We start from the raw sequence: 20,275 nt of genomic DNA on the forward strand, positions 1-20,275 counted from the left end.
ATAGAGAACTGGTTGGCAGACAGGAAGCAGAGAGTCGGGATTAATGGGTCCTTTTCAGATTGGCAGGCAGTGACTAGTGGAGTGCCGCAGGGCTCAGCTCTTTACAATATATATTAATGATTTAGATGATGGAATTGAGTGTAATATCTCCAAGTTTGCAGATGACACTAAACTTGGTGGCGGTGTGATCTGTGAGGATGACACTAAGAGGCTGCAGGGTGACTTGGACAGGTTAGGTGAGTGGGCAAATACATGGCAGATGCAGTATAATGTGGATAAATATGAGGTTATCCACTTTGGGGGCAAAAACACAAAGGCAGAATATTATTTGAATGGCGGAAGATTAGGAAAAGGCGACGTGCAGCGAGACGTGGGTGTCATGGTTCATCAGTCATTGAAAGTTGGCATGCAGGTACAGCAGGCGGTGAAGAAGGCAAATGGTATGTTGGCCTTCATAGCAAGGGAATTTGAGTATAGGAGCAGGGAAGTCTTGCTGCAGTTGTACAGGGCATTGGTGAGGCCCCACCTGGAATATGTGTTCAGTTTTGGTCTCCTAATCTGAGGAAGGACGTTCTGGCTATTGAGGGAGTGCAGTGAAGGTTCACCAAACTGATACTGGGGATGGCTGGAATGACATATGAGAAGAGACTGGATCAACTGGGCCTTTATTCACTGGAGTTTAGAAGGATGAGAGGGGATCTCATAGTAACATATAAGATTCTGACTGGACTGGACAGGCTAGATGCGGGAAGAATGTTCCCGATGTTGGGGAAGTCCAGAACCAGGGAACACAATCTTAGGATAAGGGGTAGGCTGTTTAGGATTGAGATGAGGAGAAACCTCTTCACTCAGAGAGTTGTTAACCTGTGGAATTCCCTGCCGCAGAGAGTTGTTGATGCCAGTTCATTGGATATGTTCAAGAGGGAGTTAGATATAGCCCTTACGGTTAAGGGGATCAAGGGGTATGGAGAGAAAGCAGGAAAGGGATACTGAAGGAATGATCAGCCATGATCTTATCGAATGACGGTGCAGGCTCGAAGGGCCAAATGGCGTACTCCTGCACCTATTTTCTATGTTTCTAAAACCCCACTTACGTCTAATCCAAAAGGATCTAACTTTTAATGGGGTATTTAACAGTATAATTACTGCAGAAGAACTGAAATTTTCGTCAGTTTCCATGATTTGAGATATTTCACTGATTGCCGGCTCTGTTATGGGTGGGGGGGCGGGGGGCGCGCGGGGTGCTCATAGCGCAGCCTGTGGAGGAGCAGTGAATGTCAGACCATAACTTCGGGATTTTCGCATTGGGCTGCACCTGCACTGAATCCTGAGTTTGTGGTTAGTTTCAAAGGTGAAAGAACGGCGAATGCTGCCAGTTCACCGTCATCTGGACCGCAAATTCCAAGCCTTTGTATTTTAAAACGAAAAACAAGCCTATGTAATTGGTTCTGATCATTGGTTTAGATCTGGATATCTAATCAATTCAATCAGTAGAAGTTTGAAAAACTCTTCCGCAAATGGCAATTGATGCTAGATCAATTGTTAATTTTAAATTGGAGATTGATAGCTTTTTGTTTACCAAAAGGCATTGAGGGATACAGGCCAAAGGTGGGTATATGGAACTAGATCGCAAATCAGCCGTGATCTCACTGAATGGCGGAACAGGCTCAAGGGGCTGAATGGCCTACTTCTGTCCCTATATTCCTATGTTCATGATCTTGGTAACAATATTGGGTTCATCCTTTTGTTAATTTTTAAATTTATTTTAACAAGACTTTAAACACTATTTACTGTTGCATCTTAAACATTTAAATTTGGAATAAAGCTCTTTTGTACTTAAAGTTGACTGAGTTTGTAGTGTTTATTTGTGGCAAGTTCAGCATTGCGAATGAAATGTAATACTTTCATTGTAATTTGGCCTTTTGCTCCTCAAAATGTTACAAGTTGTAAATGTGTGGTACATAAATGTTCAGGTACTGTGCTGCATATGAAACTTACTAACTTTTGAGTTCACCTAATCAATTTCCAATATTTAATTTCTAAACTGCACTGCCATCTACTTATTGTAATGTTTACTGTGTGTATCTGTACCTAAAAGGCAGAGTTACAATAGTATGCTTCTTCATTGATGCTGAAAATCTGATGAGTATTTCCCATATTATTTTAGTCTGTCACCGATAGTAAACTGCCTGAGGTGCCTTGGTTTGATGATGACCGTATGGTTTCTGAGAAGGTAAAAGAGAAAAAAAATGTCAAGAGCAATGGTTGCTATGCCCATTAACAAATGAAAGTGAATGAACCTGCATGATGGGCATTGTAACATAGCTTTATGATTGGCTTCTCGTGATGCATCTTTTTGAGCTACACGATGATGATTCACTCTTCACGGCAGGATTTGTTATTTCTTTGCACCTTTCACCAAAATAGATCTTTATAAACTGTTTTATACTGCACACTAACAGGCTTTCTTGGGCTGGAGTCTCACCCTAGCACTTGAAATCACATCATTGCTATTTTTGTGGCCTCATGATTTAAGCTACATTGTTTCATTCCAAGTGTTAGCAAAAATATGTGATGTCTGAGTTGGGTCAGCCCTTACTCTTGTCTTCCTCCCTTCCCCCCCCCCCCCCCAAAAAAAGGGATAAAATTTAACAAAACATTTTTAATTTGAGACAATTTTAAACCATTTTTATATTATGTCTCTTAACTTCACTCTTAATTATTGTTTCACAAAAAGTTTGCTAAAGTGTTCAGCATAAAGTACTTGTGAATATTAATTTGTTTTGGCAGCTGATTATCTTTAGCACACACAAACCTATGGCTGGCTACTGCAAACACTTTTATCTGTCATATGTGCAGTGAGGCTCAGGATTACCTTTATTTAAAACAAAGAATCAGATGTAGTGCATAAAAACATACTCCATGCATTTTGCTTTTACAGAAACCCGCTCGCTACCGTAGAGCTATAAGCTATGACAGTAAAGAATACTACATACGACTGTCTGCTGGAAATCCTACCATGTATCCAGATACAATTGAAGAGAGCTCAGAGGGTGAAACCACCCAGCACGAACCAGAGCATGGAGAAGACACAATTGCAAGAGTCAAAGGTTAAATAATTATATTACCTATAATCTATAGATGTGAAACTCCTTTAGTGCCTAGCAATAGGCGTGCAGCAGGACTGGACCAATGTTCCAGCCATACACATAACACATAGAAAATAACATTTCTGTAATTTCACAAAATTGTAACAAAACAAAAATCATCATCATAGGCAATCCCTTGGAATCGAGGAAAACTTGCTTCCACTCTAAAAATGAGTTCTTAGGTGACTGAACAGTCCAATACAAGAACCGCAGTCCCTGTCACAGGTGGGACAAACAGTCGTTGAGGGAAAGGGTGGGTGGGACTGGTTTGCCGCACGCTCTTTCCGCTGCCTGCATTTGGTTTCTGCATGCTCTCGGCGATGAGATTCGAGGTGCTCGGCGCCCTCCCGGATGCACTTCCTCCACTTAGGACGGTCTTTGGCCAGGGACACCTAGGTCCCAAGCTCCCAACCAAAAATAAATATACATTATCTCACGACATACCCCACCTGGAAAAGCAAAATTTGGTCAGGCAAAGTCAGCATGGATTTATGAAGGGGAAGTCATGTTTGACAAATTTGCTAGAATTCTTTGAGGGTTTAACGAACAGGGTAGATAAAGGGGAACCAGTGGATGTGGTATATTTGGACTGCCAGAGGGCATTTGACAAGGTGCCACACAAAAGGTTACTGCACAAGATAAAAGTTCATGGGGTTGGGGGTAATATATTAGCATGGACAGAAGATTAGCTGACAAACAGAAAACGGAGAGTCGGGATAAATGGTTCATTCTCTGGTTGGCAATCAGTACCGAATGGGGTGCCGCAGGGATCAGTGCTGGGACCCCAACTATTTACAATCTATATTAACGACTTGGAAGAGGGGACTGAGTGTAACGTAGCCAAGTTTGCTGACGATATAAAGATGGGAGGAAGGGTAATGTGTGAGGAGGACATAGACAGGCTAAGTGAGTAGGCAAGAATTTGGCAGATGGGGCATAATGTTGGAAGATGTGTGGTCATGCACTTTGGCTGAAAAAAATCAAAGAGCAAGTTATTTAAATAGAGAAAGATTGCAAAGTGCTGCAGTACAGTGGGACTCAGGGGTACTTGTCCATGAAACACAAAAGGTTAGTATGCAGGTACAGCAAGTGATCAGGAAGGCCAATGGAATCTTGGCCTTTATTGTAAAGGGGCTGGAGTATAAAAGCAGGGAAGTCTTGTTACAGCTGTACAGGGTATTGGTGAGGCCACACCTGGAATACTGCATGCAGTTTTGGTTTCCATATTTACGAAAGGATATACTTTGGAGGCAGTTTAGAGAAGGTTCAGTAGGTTGATCCCGGGGATGAGGGGGTTGACTTATAAGGAAAGGTTGAGTAGGTTGGGCCTCTACTCATTGGAATTCAGACTAATGAGAGGTGATCTTATAGAAACGTATAAGATTATGAGGGGGCTTGACAAGGTGGATGCAGAGAGGATGTTTCCACTGGTGGGGGAGACTAGAATTAGAGGACATGATCTTAAGATCAGGGGCCACCCATTTAGAAATAAGATGAGAAATTTCTTCTTTCAGGGTTGTGAATCAGTGGAATTCGCTGCCTCAGAGAGCTGTGGAAGCCGAGACATTAAATAAATTTAAGACAGAAATAGACAGTTTCTTAAACGATAAGGGGATAAGGGATTATTGGGAGCGGACAAGGAAGTGGAGCTGAGTCCATGATCAGATCAGCCATGATCTTATTGAATGGCAGAGCAGGCTCGAGGGGCCGTGTGGCCTACTCCTGCTCCTATTTCTTATGTTCTTATGTTCATCTCAAATTGGGCTCTGACTTTTCTACATACTAACAGTCGCTGCACTCCAAAAATACTTCATTCTGTGAAGCGTCTTGAGACATTCCAAGGCATGATGCGGCGATTAATACAATTTCCATAATGGAAATATCACAGTGACTCAATAGAAAGTCCTTTTAATAATTGATTATGGTAAATGTATATTTTCAATCTGCACTAATGAATTGTCGGAAGGTATTACCACTTTGGAATTTAATTAAAGGAACAGGAGTTGGCCACTCGTACCCTTGAGCATGCTCTGCTATTCAGTTGGATCATGGCTGATCTGTACTACAACTCCATTTACCTGCCTTTGCTTTATATTCCTTGATACCCTTGCAAATAAAAAATCTATTGATCTCAATCTTAAAAATTTCAGTTGACATCCACAGTCTTTTGGGGGGGAACGGGGGGGGGGGGGGTAGGGTAGAGTTCCTGAATTTCAATACCCATCTGTGGGAAAAGTGCCTCCTTAAATGGTCTAGCTCTAATTTTAATATTATTGCCCCTTGTTTCCCATGCCAGAGAAAATAGTTTATCTGTATCTAATCTTATCGAATCATTTTATTATTTTAAAGACCTTGATCGGGTCATTGTTACCAGTAGCTCTTAAACTGAAGCCATAAGTCTACCCAAAAACATTTATATCGTGAAACTTGCATGGTTTTCCTCTACTCAACTGTCAGGAAGAGGTCCATGTAGCCCTTGAAGTTTAATAAACATCTACAGCAGTCAGAGCAGGTTCATGGAGCTGAAAATAGCTTGGATAAGTAACATAGACCAAGTGCAATTGCAGAAAAATGACCCAGGAAAATTTTACGGTGAAAAGGAAAAAAAAGACTCACTTGTATAGCGCCTTTCACAAACACTGGACGTCCCAAAGTGCTTTACAGCCAATTAAATACTTTTTTGGAATGTAGTCACTGTTGCAATGTAGGAAATGTGGCAGCCAATTTGCGCATAGCAAGCTCCCACAAACAACAATATGATGATGACCAGATAATCTGTTTTAGTGAGGGATAAATATTGGCCAGGACACCGGGAATAACTCCCCTGATCTTGTAAATACTGCCGTGAGATGTTTTACATCCACTTAAGAGAGTAGACAGGGCCTCGGTTTAACATCTCATCCGAAAGACGGCACCTCCAACAGTGCAGCACTCCCGCAGTACTGCACTGGAGTGTCAACCTATATTTTTGTGCTTAAGTCCCAGGAGTGGGACTTGAACCCATTACCATCTGACTCAGAGGTTAAGGTGCTACTAACTGAGCCACTGGCTGACACATTAGTTTTTTTTATATTCATTCATGGGATGTGGGTGTTGCTGGCAAGGCTGGCATTTATTCCTCATCCCTAATTGCCCTTGAGAAAGTGGTGGTGAGTCGCCTTCTTGAATCACTGCAGTCCTTGTGGTGAAGGTACTCCCACATAGTGCTGATTTTGTTGTAGTGGTTTGGTACAACTGAGTGGCTTGCTGGGCCATTTCAGAGGGCAGTTAAGAGTCAATCACATTGTTATGGGTCTGGAGTCACATAGGCCAGACTAGGTAAGGACGGCAGATTTCCTTCCCTAAAGGACATTAGTGAACCAGTTGGGTTTTTCTGACAATCCGGTAGTTTCATGGTCATCATTACTAATACTAGCTTTTTAATTCCAAATGTATTTAATTGAATTTAAATTCCCCCAGTTGTCATGGTGGGATTTGAACTCGCGTCTCTGGATAACATCAGAATCTAAAAATAACAGAAAAAATCTCCAAGAAATTAGTGACGAATGTATGAAGGTGTTCACATGATCTGCACTGCAGTAATAATTAAACATTTTTGCAGCAGTTTACTAATTATGTCCACTGAAGTGAATTTAATAAAAAGTAACATTGGATTTGTGACATTCTTTTTAGAGGTTACCTCTTCAGATCAAGTGCATTTTCATTGAACTTTTAGATTAACATAAAATGTAATTGTTTAGGAATTGTGAAGCCACCACTGAAACGTTCACGTTCTGCCCCTGATGGTGGAGATGATGACAACACAGAACCATTCCTTGACCAGATTTCTGAGGGAAGCTCAATGGATGAAGAAGAGAAGACTGATAACCAAACTCTGCTACGATTACTAGAGGAAGGGGAAAAGGTACTGAAACTCATCACTGTCTTTTCCTCTGGGGAGTGGAGCAGCCTGATCTGTGACATCAATAAATCGCTGATTAATAGATGCAGCCTTGGAAGTCTTAAGACAGCAACAACATTTATAAAACTCCTTTAATGCAGGAAAATGTTCCAAGCCATTTAACAGGAGCATGATCAGACAAAAATTAACACCAAGCCAAAAAAGAGATATTAGAACCGGTGACCAAAAGCTTGCTCAAAGAGATAGGTTTTAAGGAACGTCTTAAAGTTTCGAGGTGGAGGGGCAGAGAGATTTAGGAAGGGAATTCCAGAGCTTAGTGCTTAGACGGCTGAAAGCAGTGTGGTGAAGAAAGTGGGGGATGCAAAGAGTCGGGATAAATGGGTCACTTTCATGTTGGCAACCTGTAACTAGTAAGGTGCACAGGGTTCAGTGCTGGGGCCTCAACTATTTACAATCGATATTAATGACTTGAATGAAGGGACTGGATGTAATGTAGCCAAATTTGCTGATGATACAAAGATAGGTAAAAAAAAGCAAATTGTGAGGAGGACACAAAAAATCTGCAAAGGGATATAGACAGGCTAAGTGAGTGGGCAAAAATTTGGCAGATGGAGTATAATGTGGGACAATGTGAGGTTATCCACTTTGGTAAGAAAAATAAAAAAGCAAATGATTATTTACAAAATGCTGCGGTTCAGAAGGATCTGAGGGTACATGAAACACAAAGTTAGCATGCAGGTGCAGCAAGTAATTCGGAAGGCAAATAGAATGTTGGCCTTTATTGCAAGGGGATTAGAGTATAAAAATAGGGAAGTCCTGCTACAACTGTACAGGGCATTGGTGAGACCACACCTGGAGTACTGCGTACAGTTTTGGTCTCATTTAAGGTGGAATGTACTTGTATTGGAGGCAGTTCAGAGAAGGTTCACGAGGTTGATTACTGAGATGAAGAAAGGTTGGCCTATACTCATTGGAGTTTAGAAGAATGAGAGGTGATCTTACTGAAATGTGTAAGATTCTGAGGGGGCTTGACAGGGTAGATGCAGGGAGGATGTTTCCCCTTGAGGGGGAATCTAGAACTAGGGCTATAGTTTCAGAATAAGGAGCCGACCATTTAAAACAGAGATGAGGAGGAATTTCTTCTCTGAGGGTCGTGAATCTTTGGAATTCTGTAACCGAGAGCTGTGGAGGCTGGCTCATTGAATATATTTAAGGTGGAGATAGACAGATTTTTGAACGATAATGGAGTTGAGGGTAATCGGGAGCGGGCAGGGAAGTGGAGTTGAGGCCAAGATCAGATCAGCCATGATCTTATTGAATGGCAGAGGAGGTTCAAGTGGCCAAATGGCCTACCCCTGCTATTTCTTATGTTCTTGTGCAGAACAGGAGTGTAAAAAGATGAATAATAAAGTGAGAGGAACTGCTAGTAAAAATGATTTAAACTGTCTGTACAGAAAAATGCACACAGTGTCTATAATAAAATGGGAACTGGAGGCAATAATACGTTGCGAGGAACCAGACATACTAGGGATTACTGAGACATGGCTATGGAAAAATCAGGACTAGGAATTAAACATTGCAGGGTATAACATATTTAGGAAAGATAGAGGGCGGAAAAGTGAGGTCAGGTAGCTGTACTTATTAGGGATAACATGATGGCAGTAGAAAAAAGTGACGCAGCTATCAGCAAGACAAAAATAGAATCCATGTGGATAGAGATAAAACATCATAAAGGATCAATCACACTAAAAGGGGTAGTCTACAGACCACCTAATAGTAAAAGGGAGGTGGAGGAAGAAACATTCGAACAAATCAGGGAAATGAGTAAAAAAACATAGAATAATAACCTTGGGCGATTTCAACTATCCTGATAATTGGCCAGAAGAGATAGGTAAAAGGAATAAGGGGATAGAGTTCCGACATAGTGTACAGGACTCCTTTCTAACCCAATATGTAAGCAGCCCAACAAGGGAGGATTATTATTGGATCTAGTGACAGGGAATGAACCAGAGCAGATAAGAGAAGTAAAAATAGTGGAAAATCTAGGCAATAGCGACTATCATATAATACGCTTTAAGATAATAATTGAGAAGGACATAAGTATGAGGAAGACCAGGGTAATAGATTGGAGAAAAGCCGATTTTGCAGAGCTGAGAATAGAACTTGGGGAAATAAAATGGACATCAATGTTGGCAAACAATGATGCAGAACAGCAGTGGGAAATATTTGAAATGTTTTTCAACGGAATATATTTTTCCCAGGCTCTCTCAAACACCAAGAACATGCTAAACTCTAATGAATAAAGACATAAGGGAAAAATTAAGGGCAAGGAAAGAGACATACTCTAAGTGCATGGACAGCAGGGGAGAGCATGACGAGAGAATTAAAAAAACAATTAGAAAGGCAAAAAGAAACTATGAAATTAAATTATCAAGGAACATAAAGCAAAATACTAACATATTTTACAGACACATAAATAAAAAAAGGAAAGGAAAGTCAGGATGGAAATAGGGCCACGAAGGGATGGACAGGATAATATCACAGGTCGTGATACAGAGATGGCAGAAATATTAAATAATTACTTTACTTCAGTATTTACCAGGGAGACAGAACAGGTGAACATGATAACGGATGATGAGATTAGAAATCAGATAACTGCATTTAAAATAAAATGAGAAATATAAAATAAACTAATCAACCTCAAAGAGGATAAAACCCCTGGTCCAGACTCATTACATCCGTACATTTTAAAAGAATCTAGGGAAGAGATAGCAGAGGCATTACTACACATATTTAATCATTCATTACAAAAAGGTGTAGTGCCGAAGAACTGGCAGATAGCTAACGTAATACCTATATTTATGAAGGGAGATACGGTATGTCAAGGGAAGTATAGACCAGTCAACTTAATATCGGTGGTAAGAAAAATAATGGAATCCTTATTAAAGGAGAAAATAGAAGAACATCTAGAAACCCAAAATATAATAATGAATGTAAAACATGGATTTCAAACGGGAAAGTCATGCTTGACCAATCTCATTGAATGTTTTGAAGAGATAACAGAGATTAGACAAGGGTAATGCAATAGATGTAATTTATCTAGATTTTCAAAAGGCCTTCAATAAGGTACCACATAATAGACTAATGAATAAGGTCACAGCACCAGAATCAAGGGACAAGTAGCAGAATGGATAACTAGCTGGCTTCGAGACAGAAAGCAGAGAGTAAGGATAAAAAATAGCTATTCAGAGAGGCAGAAGGTGGGAAGTGGTGTTCTACAAGGATCAGTGTTGGGACTACTGTTCACAATTTATATTAACGATTTAGACTTTGGAATCAAAAACACAATTTCTAAATTTCTGAGGAAAGACGAGAGGAGGCTCGAGTGGAGCATAAATGCTGACTGTTTCTGTGCTCCTATGTAATCCTAGGTAACAAAAGCAGTGATGGGAATTTCAACAGCAGTTGGGCTGAGGCAAGGGTGGAATTGGCAGACTTAGGGGGTCAAATTGTAGTCGGAGGCTTCCTTTCTACAATCGCCTCCGACCCGAAAAAAAACCTACGAAAGTAGCTGGTGGTCTCGGAGGAACGTGGGATTCCGGTCGGAGGCCTAGTTTCGTTGTGCAGCGCACGGGGAGATGTCTTTGACGTACATATGTACATGCTGGAGTCACGTGGGCCTGGACCACCAATCACTATGCAGTATTCTCATTGATAAAAAATGGGCGCTCTGTTTGCATAAGTTCCCATTACTATCAATGAAAAAAAAAACTAAAACACCAAAACACAGCATAATAAATAAATAAAACACTTCACATGTTTAAAATTAATTGAAATTAAATGTTTTAGAAAAATATATCTTTTTGGAATTTTTTTAAAATGTGGGTTAAAAATAAACTTATGTTAATTAGCAGTTTTGATATAAAAATGAGTGTTTAAATTTAACTTTTATCTGTTTTAGAAACATAGAAACATAGAAAATAGGTGCAGGAGCAGGCCATTCAGCCCTTCTAGCCTGCACCGCCATTCAACGAGTTCATGGCTGAACATGAAACTTCAGTACCCACTTCCTGCTTTCACGCCATACCCCTTGATCCCCCGAGTAGTAAGGACTTCATCTAACTCCCTTTTGAATATATTTAGTGAATTGGCCTCAACTACTTCCTGTGGTAGAGAATTCCACAGGTTCACCACTCTCTGGGTGAAGAAGTTTCTCCTTATCTCGGTCCTAAATGGCTTACCCCTTATCCTTAGACTGTGACCCCTGGTTCTGGACTTCCCCAACATTGGGAACATTCTTCCTGCATCCAACCTGTCCAAACCCGTCAGAATTTTAAACGTTTCTATGAGGTCCCCTCTCACTCTTCTGAACTCCAGTGAATACAAGCCCAGTTGATCCAGTCTTTCTTGATAGGTCAGTCCCACCATCCCGGGAATCAGTCTGGTGAATCTTCGCTGCACTCCCTCAACAGCAAGTATGTCCTTCCTCAAGTTAGGAGACCAAAACTGTACACAATACTCCAGGTGTGGCCTCACCAAGGCCCTGTACAACTGTAGCAACACCTCCCTGCCCCTGTACTCAAATCCCCTCGCTATGAAGGCCAACATGCCATTTGCTTTCTTAACCGCCTGCTGTACCTGCATGCCAACCTTCAATGACTGATGAACCATGACACCCAGGTCTCGTTGCACCTTCCCTTTTCCTAATCTGTCACCATTCAGATAATAGTCTGTCTCTCTGTTTTTACCACCAAAGTGGATAACCTCACATTTATCCACATTATACTTCATCTGCCACGCATTTGCCCACTCACCTAATCTATCCAAGTCACTCTGTAGCCTCATAGCATCCTCCTCGCAGCTCACACTGCCACCCAACTTAGTGTCATCCGCAAATTTGGAGATACTACATTTAATCCCCTCGTCTAAATCATTAATGTACAATGTAAACAGCTGGGGCCCCAGCACAGAACCCTGCGGTACCCCACTAGTCACTGCCTGCCATTCCGAAAAGTACCCATTTACTCCTACTCTTTGCTTCCTGTCTGACAACCAGTTCTCAATCCACGTCAGCACACTACCCCCAATCCCATGTGCTTTAACTTTGCACATTAATCTCCTGTGTGGGACCTTGTCGAAAGCCTTCTGAAAGTCCAAATATACCACATCAACTGGTACTCCTTTGTCCACTTTATTGGAAACATCCTCAAAAAATTCCAGAAGATTTGTCAAGCATGATCTCCCTTTTACAAATCCATGCTGACTTGGACCTATCATGTCACCATTTTCCAAATGCGCTGCTATGACATCCTTAATAATTGATTCCATCATTTTACCCACTACTGAGGTCAGGCTGACCGGTCTATAATTCCCTGCTTTCTCTCTCCCTCCTTTTTTAAAAAGTGGGGTTACATTGGCTACCCTCCACTCGATAGGAACTGATCCAGAGTCAATGGAATGTTGGAAAATGACTGTCAATGCATCCGCTATTTCCAATGCCACCTCCTTAAGTACTCTGGGATGCAGTCCATCAGGCCCTGGGGATTTATCGGCCTTCAATCCCATCAATTTCCCCAACACAATTTCCCGACTAATAAAGATTTCCCTCAGTTCCTCCTCCTTAATAGACCCTCTGACCACTTTTATATCCGGAAGGTTGTTTGTGTCCTCCTTAGTGAATACTGAACCAAAGTACTTGTTCAATTGGTCTGCCATTTCTTTGTTCCCCGTTATGACTTCCCCTGATTCTGACTGCAGGGGACCTACGTTTGTCTTTACTAACCTCTTTCTCTTTACATACCTATAGAAACTTTTGCAATCCGCCTTAATGTTCCCTGCAAGCTTCTTCTCGTACTCCATTTTCCCTACCCTAATCAAACCCTTTGTCCTCCTCTGCTGAGTTCTAAATTTCTCCCAGTCCCCAGGTTCGCTGCTATTTCTGGCCAATTTGTATGCCACTTCCTTGGCTTTAATACTATCCCTGATTTCCCTAGATAGCCACGGTTGAGCCACCTTCCCTTTTTTATTTTTACGCCAGACAGGAATGTACAATTGTTGTAATTCATCCATGCGTTCTCTAAATGTCTGCCATTGCCCATCCACAGTCAACCCCTTAAGTATCATTAGCCAATCTATCTTAGCCAATTCATGCCTCATACCTTCAAAGTTACCCTTCTTTAAGTTCTGGACCATGGTCTCTGAATTAACTGTTTCATTCTCCATCCTAATGCAGAATTCCACCATATTATGGTCACTCTTCCCCAAGGGGCCTCGCACAATGAGATTGCTAATTAATCCTCTCTCATTACACAACACCCAGTCTAAGATGGCCTCCCCCCTAGTTGGTTCCTCGACATATTGGTCTAGAAAACCATCCCTTATGCATTCCAGGAAATCCTCCTCCACCGTATTGCTTCCAGTTTGGCTAGCCCAATCTATGTGCATATTAAAGTCACCCATTATAACTGCTGCACCTTTATTGCATGCACTCCTAATTTCCTGTTTGATGCCCTCCCCAACATCACTACTACTGTTTGGAGGTCTGTACACAACTCCCACTAACGATTTTTGCCCTTTAGTGTTCTGCAGCTCTACCCATATAGATTCCACATCATCCAAGCTAATGTCTTTCCTAACTATTGCATTAATCTCCTCTTTAACCAGCAATGCTACCCCACCTCCTTTTCCTTTTATTCTATCCTTCCTGAATGTTGAATACCCCTGGATGTTGAGTTCCCAGCCCTGATCATCCTGGAGCCACGTCTCCGTAATCCCAATCACATCATATTTGTTAACATCTATTTGCACAATTAATTCATCCACCTTATTGCGGATACTCCTTGCATTAAGACACAAAGCCTTCAGGCTTGCTTTTTTAACACCCTTTGTCCTTTTAGAATTTTGCTGTACAGTGGCCCTTTTTGTTCTTTGCCTTGGGTTTCTCTGCCCTCCACTTTTCCTCATAAAAGTGTTACGCTGGTAAAGTAAGCTATGCGCCTGAAATTTAGAAATTGTGTTTTTGATTCCAAAGTCTAAATCGTTAATATAAATTGTGAACAGTCCCAGTGCGGATGTTCTTCTCCTTGGGATGTGGAGGATCTGTATGGGGAAATCTTGACAGATCGGAAAAAACAGTTTTCGGCGCATGCACATCGTGCCCCGAAAACCGGCTTTTGCGAGGCCTCGCCGGGTCTGTGCGCACCTTGCACAGACCCAGCGAGGCCGCAATTTTCGGCCCAATGTGTTGGAGAGGTTATAAAGTCGGAAGCTAAGCTCAGTCTCAATAGGACACTGAGGTTTCAAACAATTTTATTCAGCCTGAGACATTGGCCAGGAAGGGGAATGGAATCAGTGGCTAGGGAATGGAGTTTGTGGTAGGGTCTGAAAGTAATGAATTTGGTCTTCCCAATGAATTGGAGAACATTACAGCTCATCTAGGACTAGATGTCAGATAAGCAGTCTGACAGCAAGGAGACAGTGGCGGAGTGGAGGTAGAGCTGGGTGTCGTCAACATACATGTGGAACCTGACGTCACATTTTCGGATGATGCCATCGCGAGGCAGAATGCAGATGAGAAATAAGAGAGGTCCAAGGATAGATCTTAGGGGGCCACCAGATATAGATACTAAATGGACACCAGAGATTGCGGTGCGGATGCGGCAAGAGAAGACATTACAGGAGCGATACTGGCTACAACTGGATATGTAAGAGTGGAACCAGACGAGGGCAGTCCCACTCAGCTGGACAACGGACGAAATGCATTGGAGGAGGATGGTGTGGTCAGTGGATACAGTCAGGTTGACAAGGATAGTGCAAAATATTCACGACCGTGGAGGCTGTCATTTGTGACCTTTGATTCGGGCTGCTTTAATGCTGATCAGGAGCGGAAACCTTATTGGAGAAGTTCAAACATGGAGTTGCGGGGAAAGACGGATACAGATTTGGGATGCAACAACATGTTCAAGAACTTTGGAGAGGAAAGGGAGGTTGGAGATTGGGTAGTGGTTTGCTAGAAGAGAGGGGTCAAGGGTGCATTTTTTGTAGAGGGGGTGATGGCAGCAGATTTGAATGGGAGAAGGACAATACTCGAGAAGAGGGAATTAATGCCAGGGCTTAGCGGTTTAAATTATGAGGACATAAGAATATAAGAAATAGGAACAGGTGTAGGCCATTCAGCCCCTCGAGCCTGTTCCACCATTTAATAAAGATCATGGCTCATCTTCTACCTCAACTCCACTTTCCTGCACTATCCCCATATCCCTTGATTCCCATAATATCCAAAAATCCATCAATCTCTCTCTTAAATATACTCAATGACTGAACCATCACAGCCCTCCAGGGTAGAGAATTCCAAAGATTCACCACCATCCGAGTGAAGAAATTTCTCCTCATCTCAGTCCTAAATGGCTGACCCCTTATTCTAAGACTTGATTCACCAGCCAGGTGAAACATCCTCCCTGCATCTACCGTCAAGCCCTGTAAGAAGTTTGTATGTTTCAATGAGATCCCCTCTCATTCTCTAAACTCTAGAGAATATAGGCCTAGTCTACTCGATGTCTCCTCAAAGGACAATCCCCCCATCCCAGGAATCAGTCTAGTGAACCTTTGTTGCACTCCCTCTGTGGCAAGTATATCCTTCCCTAGGTAAGGAGACCTAAACTGTACACACTATTCCATGTGTAGTCTCACCAGGGCCCTATATAATTGAAGTAAGACGTCTTTACTCTTATACTCAAATCCTCTTGTAATAAAGGTCAACATACCATTTGCTTTCCTAATTGCTTGCTATACCTTTCGGATGAGATGTTAAACCGAGGCCCTGTCCGCCCCCTCAGGTGGACGTAAAAGATCCCATGGCCCTATGTCCTGGCCAATATTTATCCCTCAATCAACATAACAAAAATAGTTTATCTGGTCATTTTTACATTGCTGTTTGTGGGATTTGCTGTGCGCAAATTAGCTGCTGCGTTTCCTACATTGGTGACTCCACTCCAAAAGTACTTCATTGGCTGTAAAGCGTTTTGAAACGTCCGGTGATCGTGAAAAGTGCTATATAAATGTAAGTCTTTCTTTCTTTACCTATATGTTACCTTTCAATGATTCGTGTACAAGGACATCGAGATCCTGCTGAACACCAACATTTCACAATCTTTCACCATTTAAAAAATACTCTTGCTTTTCTATTTTTCCTACAAAAGTGGATAACTTCACACTTCTCCACATATTGGGCCCAAATTTCCCCAGGAGTTCCTCCGTTTTTTTTTGGAGCAACTTGATTTTTCTGGAGTATCTTTTTAGTTGCAATTCTGGCCATTTAATTTGCGCCAGTGTAAATTAGTTAGTTAGGGTTTTTTTTTTTAAGTTTAGTTTTTTTTTCAAAAGGGGGCATTACCAGCCACTTACACCTGTTTTGGCCATTTAAGCAAGTTCAGCCAGCTAAAAGTTACTCCAAACTAACTTAGGCCAGCGTAAGTGGGCACTCTTGTACGTTCAGAAAAACCTGCGGTGACTTAAGAAATCAGCGCAGGCAGCCAGCGATTGGGGGGGGTGGTGGTGGTGAAGGGGACCTTGCAAAGCACTAAACACCTTCACAACAACATTAAAGAAACATAAATACATTTAAAGCACCAAGCACTAAACAAAGCAGTACATTTGCACCAAGCACTAAACAAAGCGCAAAAAGTAATAAACAATTAATTAACAAATAAAAAAAATAGAAGGAACCCTGCACCAAAAGCACCAAGACCAAAGTAATAAGCAATCAATCAATCAGTAAATAAAAAATAGAAGTCCTACCTTAGGGGACGGAGCGGGCTGCCGATGAGGGAGCCCATTCGGCCAGGGCTAGGAACGGCGTGCTTCGGGCCCCTCCCACACAGCCTGCAGCACCTACTCACAGATTCGGCCTGCCAGGAACTACTGCACATGCACGCAGACTCTTGCGCGCATGTGCAGAGGCCCGGCACTGTTTTCAGTACAGGGACCTGGCTCTGGCCCTAATCCACTGGGCCATGCTATGCTACCACCGAGGAGAGGCTGGGGAGCAGCCAGAATCGGGAAATGATTTGCGGCGCGCTTGGAGGCGGACAAAGGTGGCGCACCTCAGGTGAGGGCGCCAGAAAAAGGGGTTGGGGAAACTTGAGCCCTATATTCCATTTGCCATGTTCTTGCCCACTCACTTATCTGTTTATATCCCCTTGAAGTCTCTTTGCATCCTCCTCACAACTTACATTCCCATCGAGCTTTGTATCATCAGCAAACTTGGATATATTACGTTTTGGTCCCTTCATCCAAATCATTGATATAGATTGCGAATAGCTGAGGCCAAACACTGATTCTTGCCGTACCCCACTAGCTCCATCCTGCCAATCAATGACCTGTTTATTCGTACCCCCTGTTTTCTGTCCGTTAACCAATCCCCAATCCCATGAGCCTTAATTTTGTTTAATTACCTCTTGTGTTTAATTACCTTATCGAATGCCTTCTGAAAATCCAAATACACCACATCCACTGGCTCCCCCTTATCTATTCTGCTAGTTACAACCTCAGAAAAACTCCTTTAGATTTGTCAAACATGATTTCCCTCTGCCCAATCCTATTATTATTTTCTAAGTGCCCTGTTAGAAACTAATAGGACAGATTGCATAAGCTTAGCTTGTATTCCCTTCAGTATAGGAGGTTAAGGGATGATCTGATCGAGGTGTTCAGGATTTGATAGGGTAGATACGGAGGGCTCAATTTTCCCTAGTATTTGCGCCGATTTTTTTGAGCAGGCTGCTTTTTCAGGCCTAACTTAAAAATCCCCAGTTTCCCCAATCAATTTGCACCAGTGTAACTCAGTTAGTTACGAATTTTCTAAGTCAGTTTTTTTTTTCAGCCAAAGGGAGTGTAACCTGCCACGTACGCCACTTCTGACCATTTAGGGAAGTTTGGCCAGTTGAGAGTTACTCCAGTTCTGATTAAGCCAGCATATGTGGCTTGTCCTGAAAAACCTTCCCTAGAGTTAAGGAAATCGGCGCAGGCAAGGAAAGCAGCGCAGCAGATGCCCAGACACACTTAAAGATTAGCAGCAACTTACCTCCAACGCCGCCCGAAGGCTGTCCGGTCCCATTCTCGGTCCCCACACACAGGAAGGCAGTCCGGTTCCATTTTAAGTCCCCGGTTCACACACACAGTCTGGTTCCATTTTGAGTCCCCAGTTCAGACACACAGTCCTATACTGAAGGGAATCTGTCCTATTAGTTTCTAACAGGGCACTTAGAAAATAATAATAATTGGCGCAATTGGCCCACAAAAAATCGGGTGTAACTCTTCAAGTACGCCAAAAAAATGCTTTGGGGAAAATTAAGCCCCAGAGAAACTATTTTCTCTGATTGGGAAATCAAGAGCAAGGGGCCATTATCTCAAAATTAGAGGTAGGCCATTCAGGAGCAATTTCAGGAAACACTTCACACAAAAAGGGTACTTTTACCCAAAAGGCTGTGGATGCGAAGAGAATTGGAGGTTTCAAGACTGAACCGGATAAAGTTTTGTTGGGTAATTGTATCGAGGGATATGGAACAAAAACGGGAAAAATGAATTGAGGTGCAGATCAGCCATGATCATATTGAATTACAAAGCAGGGTTGAAGGCTGAATGGTAAATCCTGTTCCTAGTGTTCCTAACTGTTTACAATATCACGGAGGCCAGGAGGGAAGTTGCGTGGTCAGCAGTTAAATGGGAAAAGGGTCAAGAGAGTAAGAGATGGAACTCGTGGACAAGATGAGCTCAGACATGGCAAAAGGAGAGATGGAAGATAAAATAGAGAGTTCAAGGCTAGGGCAGAGGAAGCTTTGGCTAGATGGCCAAGGGGAAAAGGAAGGATATGGCAGAAGCAACTGAACGAATGGTCCTAATCTTTGTAACAAAGCAATCCATGAGCTCCTTGCACTTATTATTGGAGGTGACAGGTGAGGGGATTTAAGGAAATGGAAAGATTATCTTTGCACTCCAGGATGACCCTGGAATAGTAAAAAGTTTTATCAGACGCGAGCAGGACCCGATAGTGCTTGATGTGGTCCAGCCAATTCTGGCAATTTGTGCGCCATATACGTTCAGGTCTGCATCCCTTGGACTTAAGGGATTGAAGATGGGGGCTGTACCAGGGGAATTACCAGGGCTAGACAGTTGAGAGTACCATTGTAAGTGTCGTAGGGAGAAGTTTTTTTCCAGGATCAGACACAGATGGAAGTGGGGTGGGAAAAGGATGAATGGTGAGGGATACAAGGAAGTGATCAGAGAGAGGCCACATGGGATGACACGGTCAAGGAATTGGCTGTAAATATGGATAGCAGAGTTCATATGAAGGGAGGGGTTAAGGGAGGACAGGAGGATAGTGAACTCAGGATAGAGAGGTAAAGGTGAGTTGAGATAAATGTTTAAGTCACCGCAGATAATAAATTTCTCATTGCTGAGGGAAGAAAGTGAGGATATCTTGGTGAGAAACGGAGTAGGTGATAAAGAACGAAGATTTTAAAGGAGAGGCAAGATGGGTGAAACGATGTGAGGTGCTTAATAGAGAAGATGCCAGAGGAGTAAGGGGAGAGCCCAAGATGAGATTTGGTGATGAGCACCTATCCCCACTATGGCGGTTTGGGTGGGGCAGGCGGTGAGAAGTATCGCCAGATGGGACAAGGTTTGATCACCCGTGAGCCAAGATTCCGTCAAAGACAATGGGGTCAAGTTTCGGGCTGTGCCCAGAACGGTGCGGCCCCGCAAGCCACGCCTGATTTCTGTGCTCAAAACCGCGCCAAAAACTTACCTCGGTATTCTCCACTCCCTCAGGTCGATCCAGGCCCTCGGCGCGGCGCAGCACGAGCTGTGGGGGGGCGGATCCAGGTCCCTGCTCTGAAATCAGTGCCGGGACCTCTGCTCGGGCGCACATGTGCAGTAGCTCCAGGCGCCCAAAACTGTGTGGGAGGGGTCCGAAGCACGCCGCCCCTAGCCCTGGCCGAATGGGCTCACTGGGGCGGCGAATATCAGGCTGCACATGCTGTGGCTCCAGCTTCCTCCCCTGTTCAGCTGACACTCCCTCTGGCTCTTTCAACCCCCCACTCACCCCCCTCCCCATCTCCCGCTCTGCTGCTCGCTCCCTCCCTCTGCCCCCCGCCCACTCCTCTCCCCTCCCCCCACCACCCCACCCCCACCCCCAGCTCCTGCTCCCGCTTACGCTCCCACCCCCCCCACC

The 20,275-nt window shown here is 43.1% G+C and overlaps 1 protein-coding gene across 1 annotated transcript in view; it reads left to right on the forward strand.

Moving 5' to 3' along the window:
* Window positions 1-20,275, forward strand: part of wdfy3 (WD repeat and FYVE domain containing 3) — a 690,816-nt gene that overhangs the window by 544,136 nt on the left and 126,405 nt on the right. Inside the window, exons 44-45 of the mRNA XM_070871062.1 lie at window positions 2,942-3,110; window positions 6,890-7,053. Coding sequence (XP_070727163.1) covers window positions 2,942-3,110; window positions 6,890-7,053 — 333 coding nt within the window. The remainder of the gene's footprint in view (window positions 1-2,941; window positions 3,111-6,889; window positions 7,054-20,275) is intronic.

This window comes from Pristiophorus japonicus, chromosome 2, assembly GCF_044704955.1.
Source record: "Pristiophorus japonicus isolate sPriJap1 chromosome 2, sPriJap1.hap1, whole genome shotgun sequence".
NCBI lineage: Eukaryota > Metazoa > Chordata > Chondrichthyes > Pristiophoridae > Pristiophorus > Pristiophorus japonicus.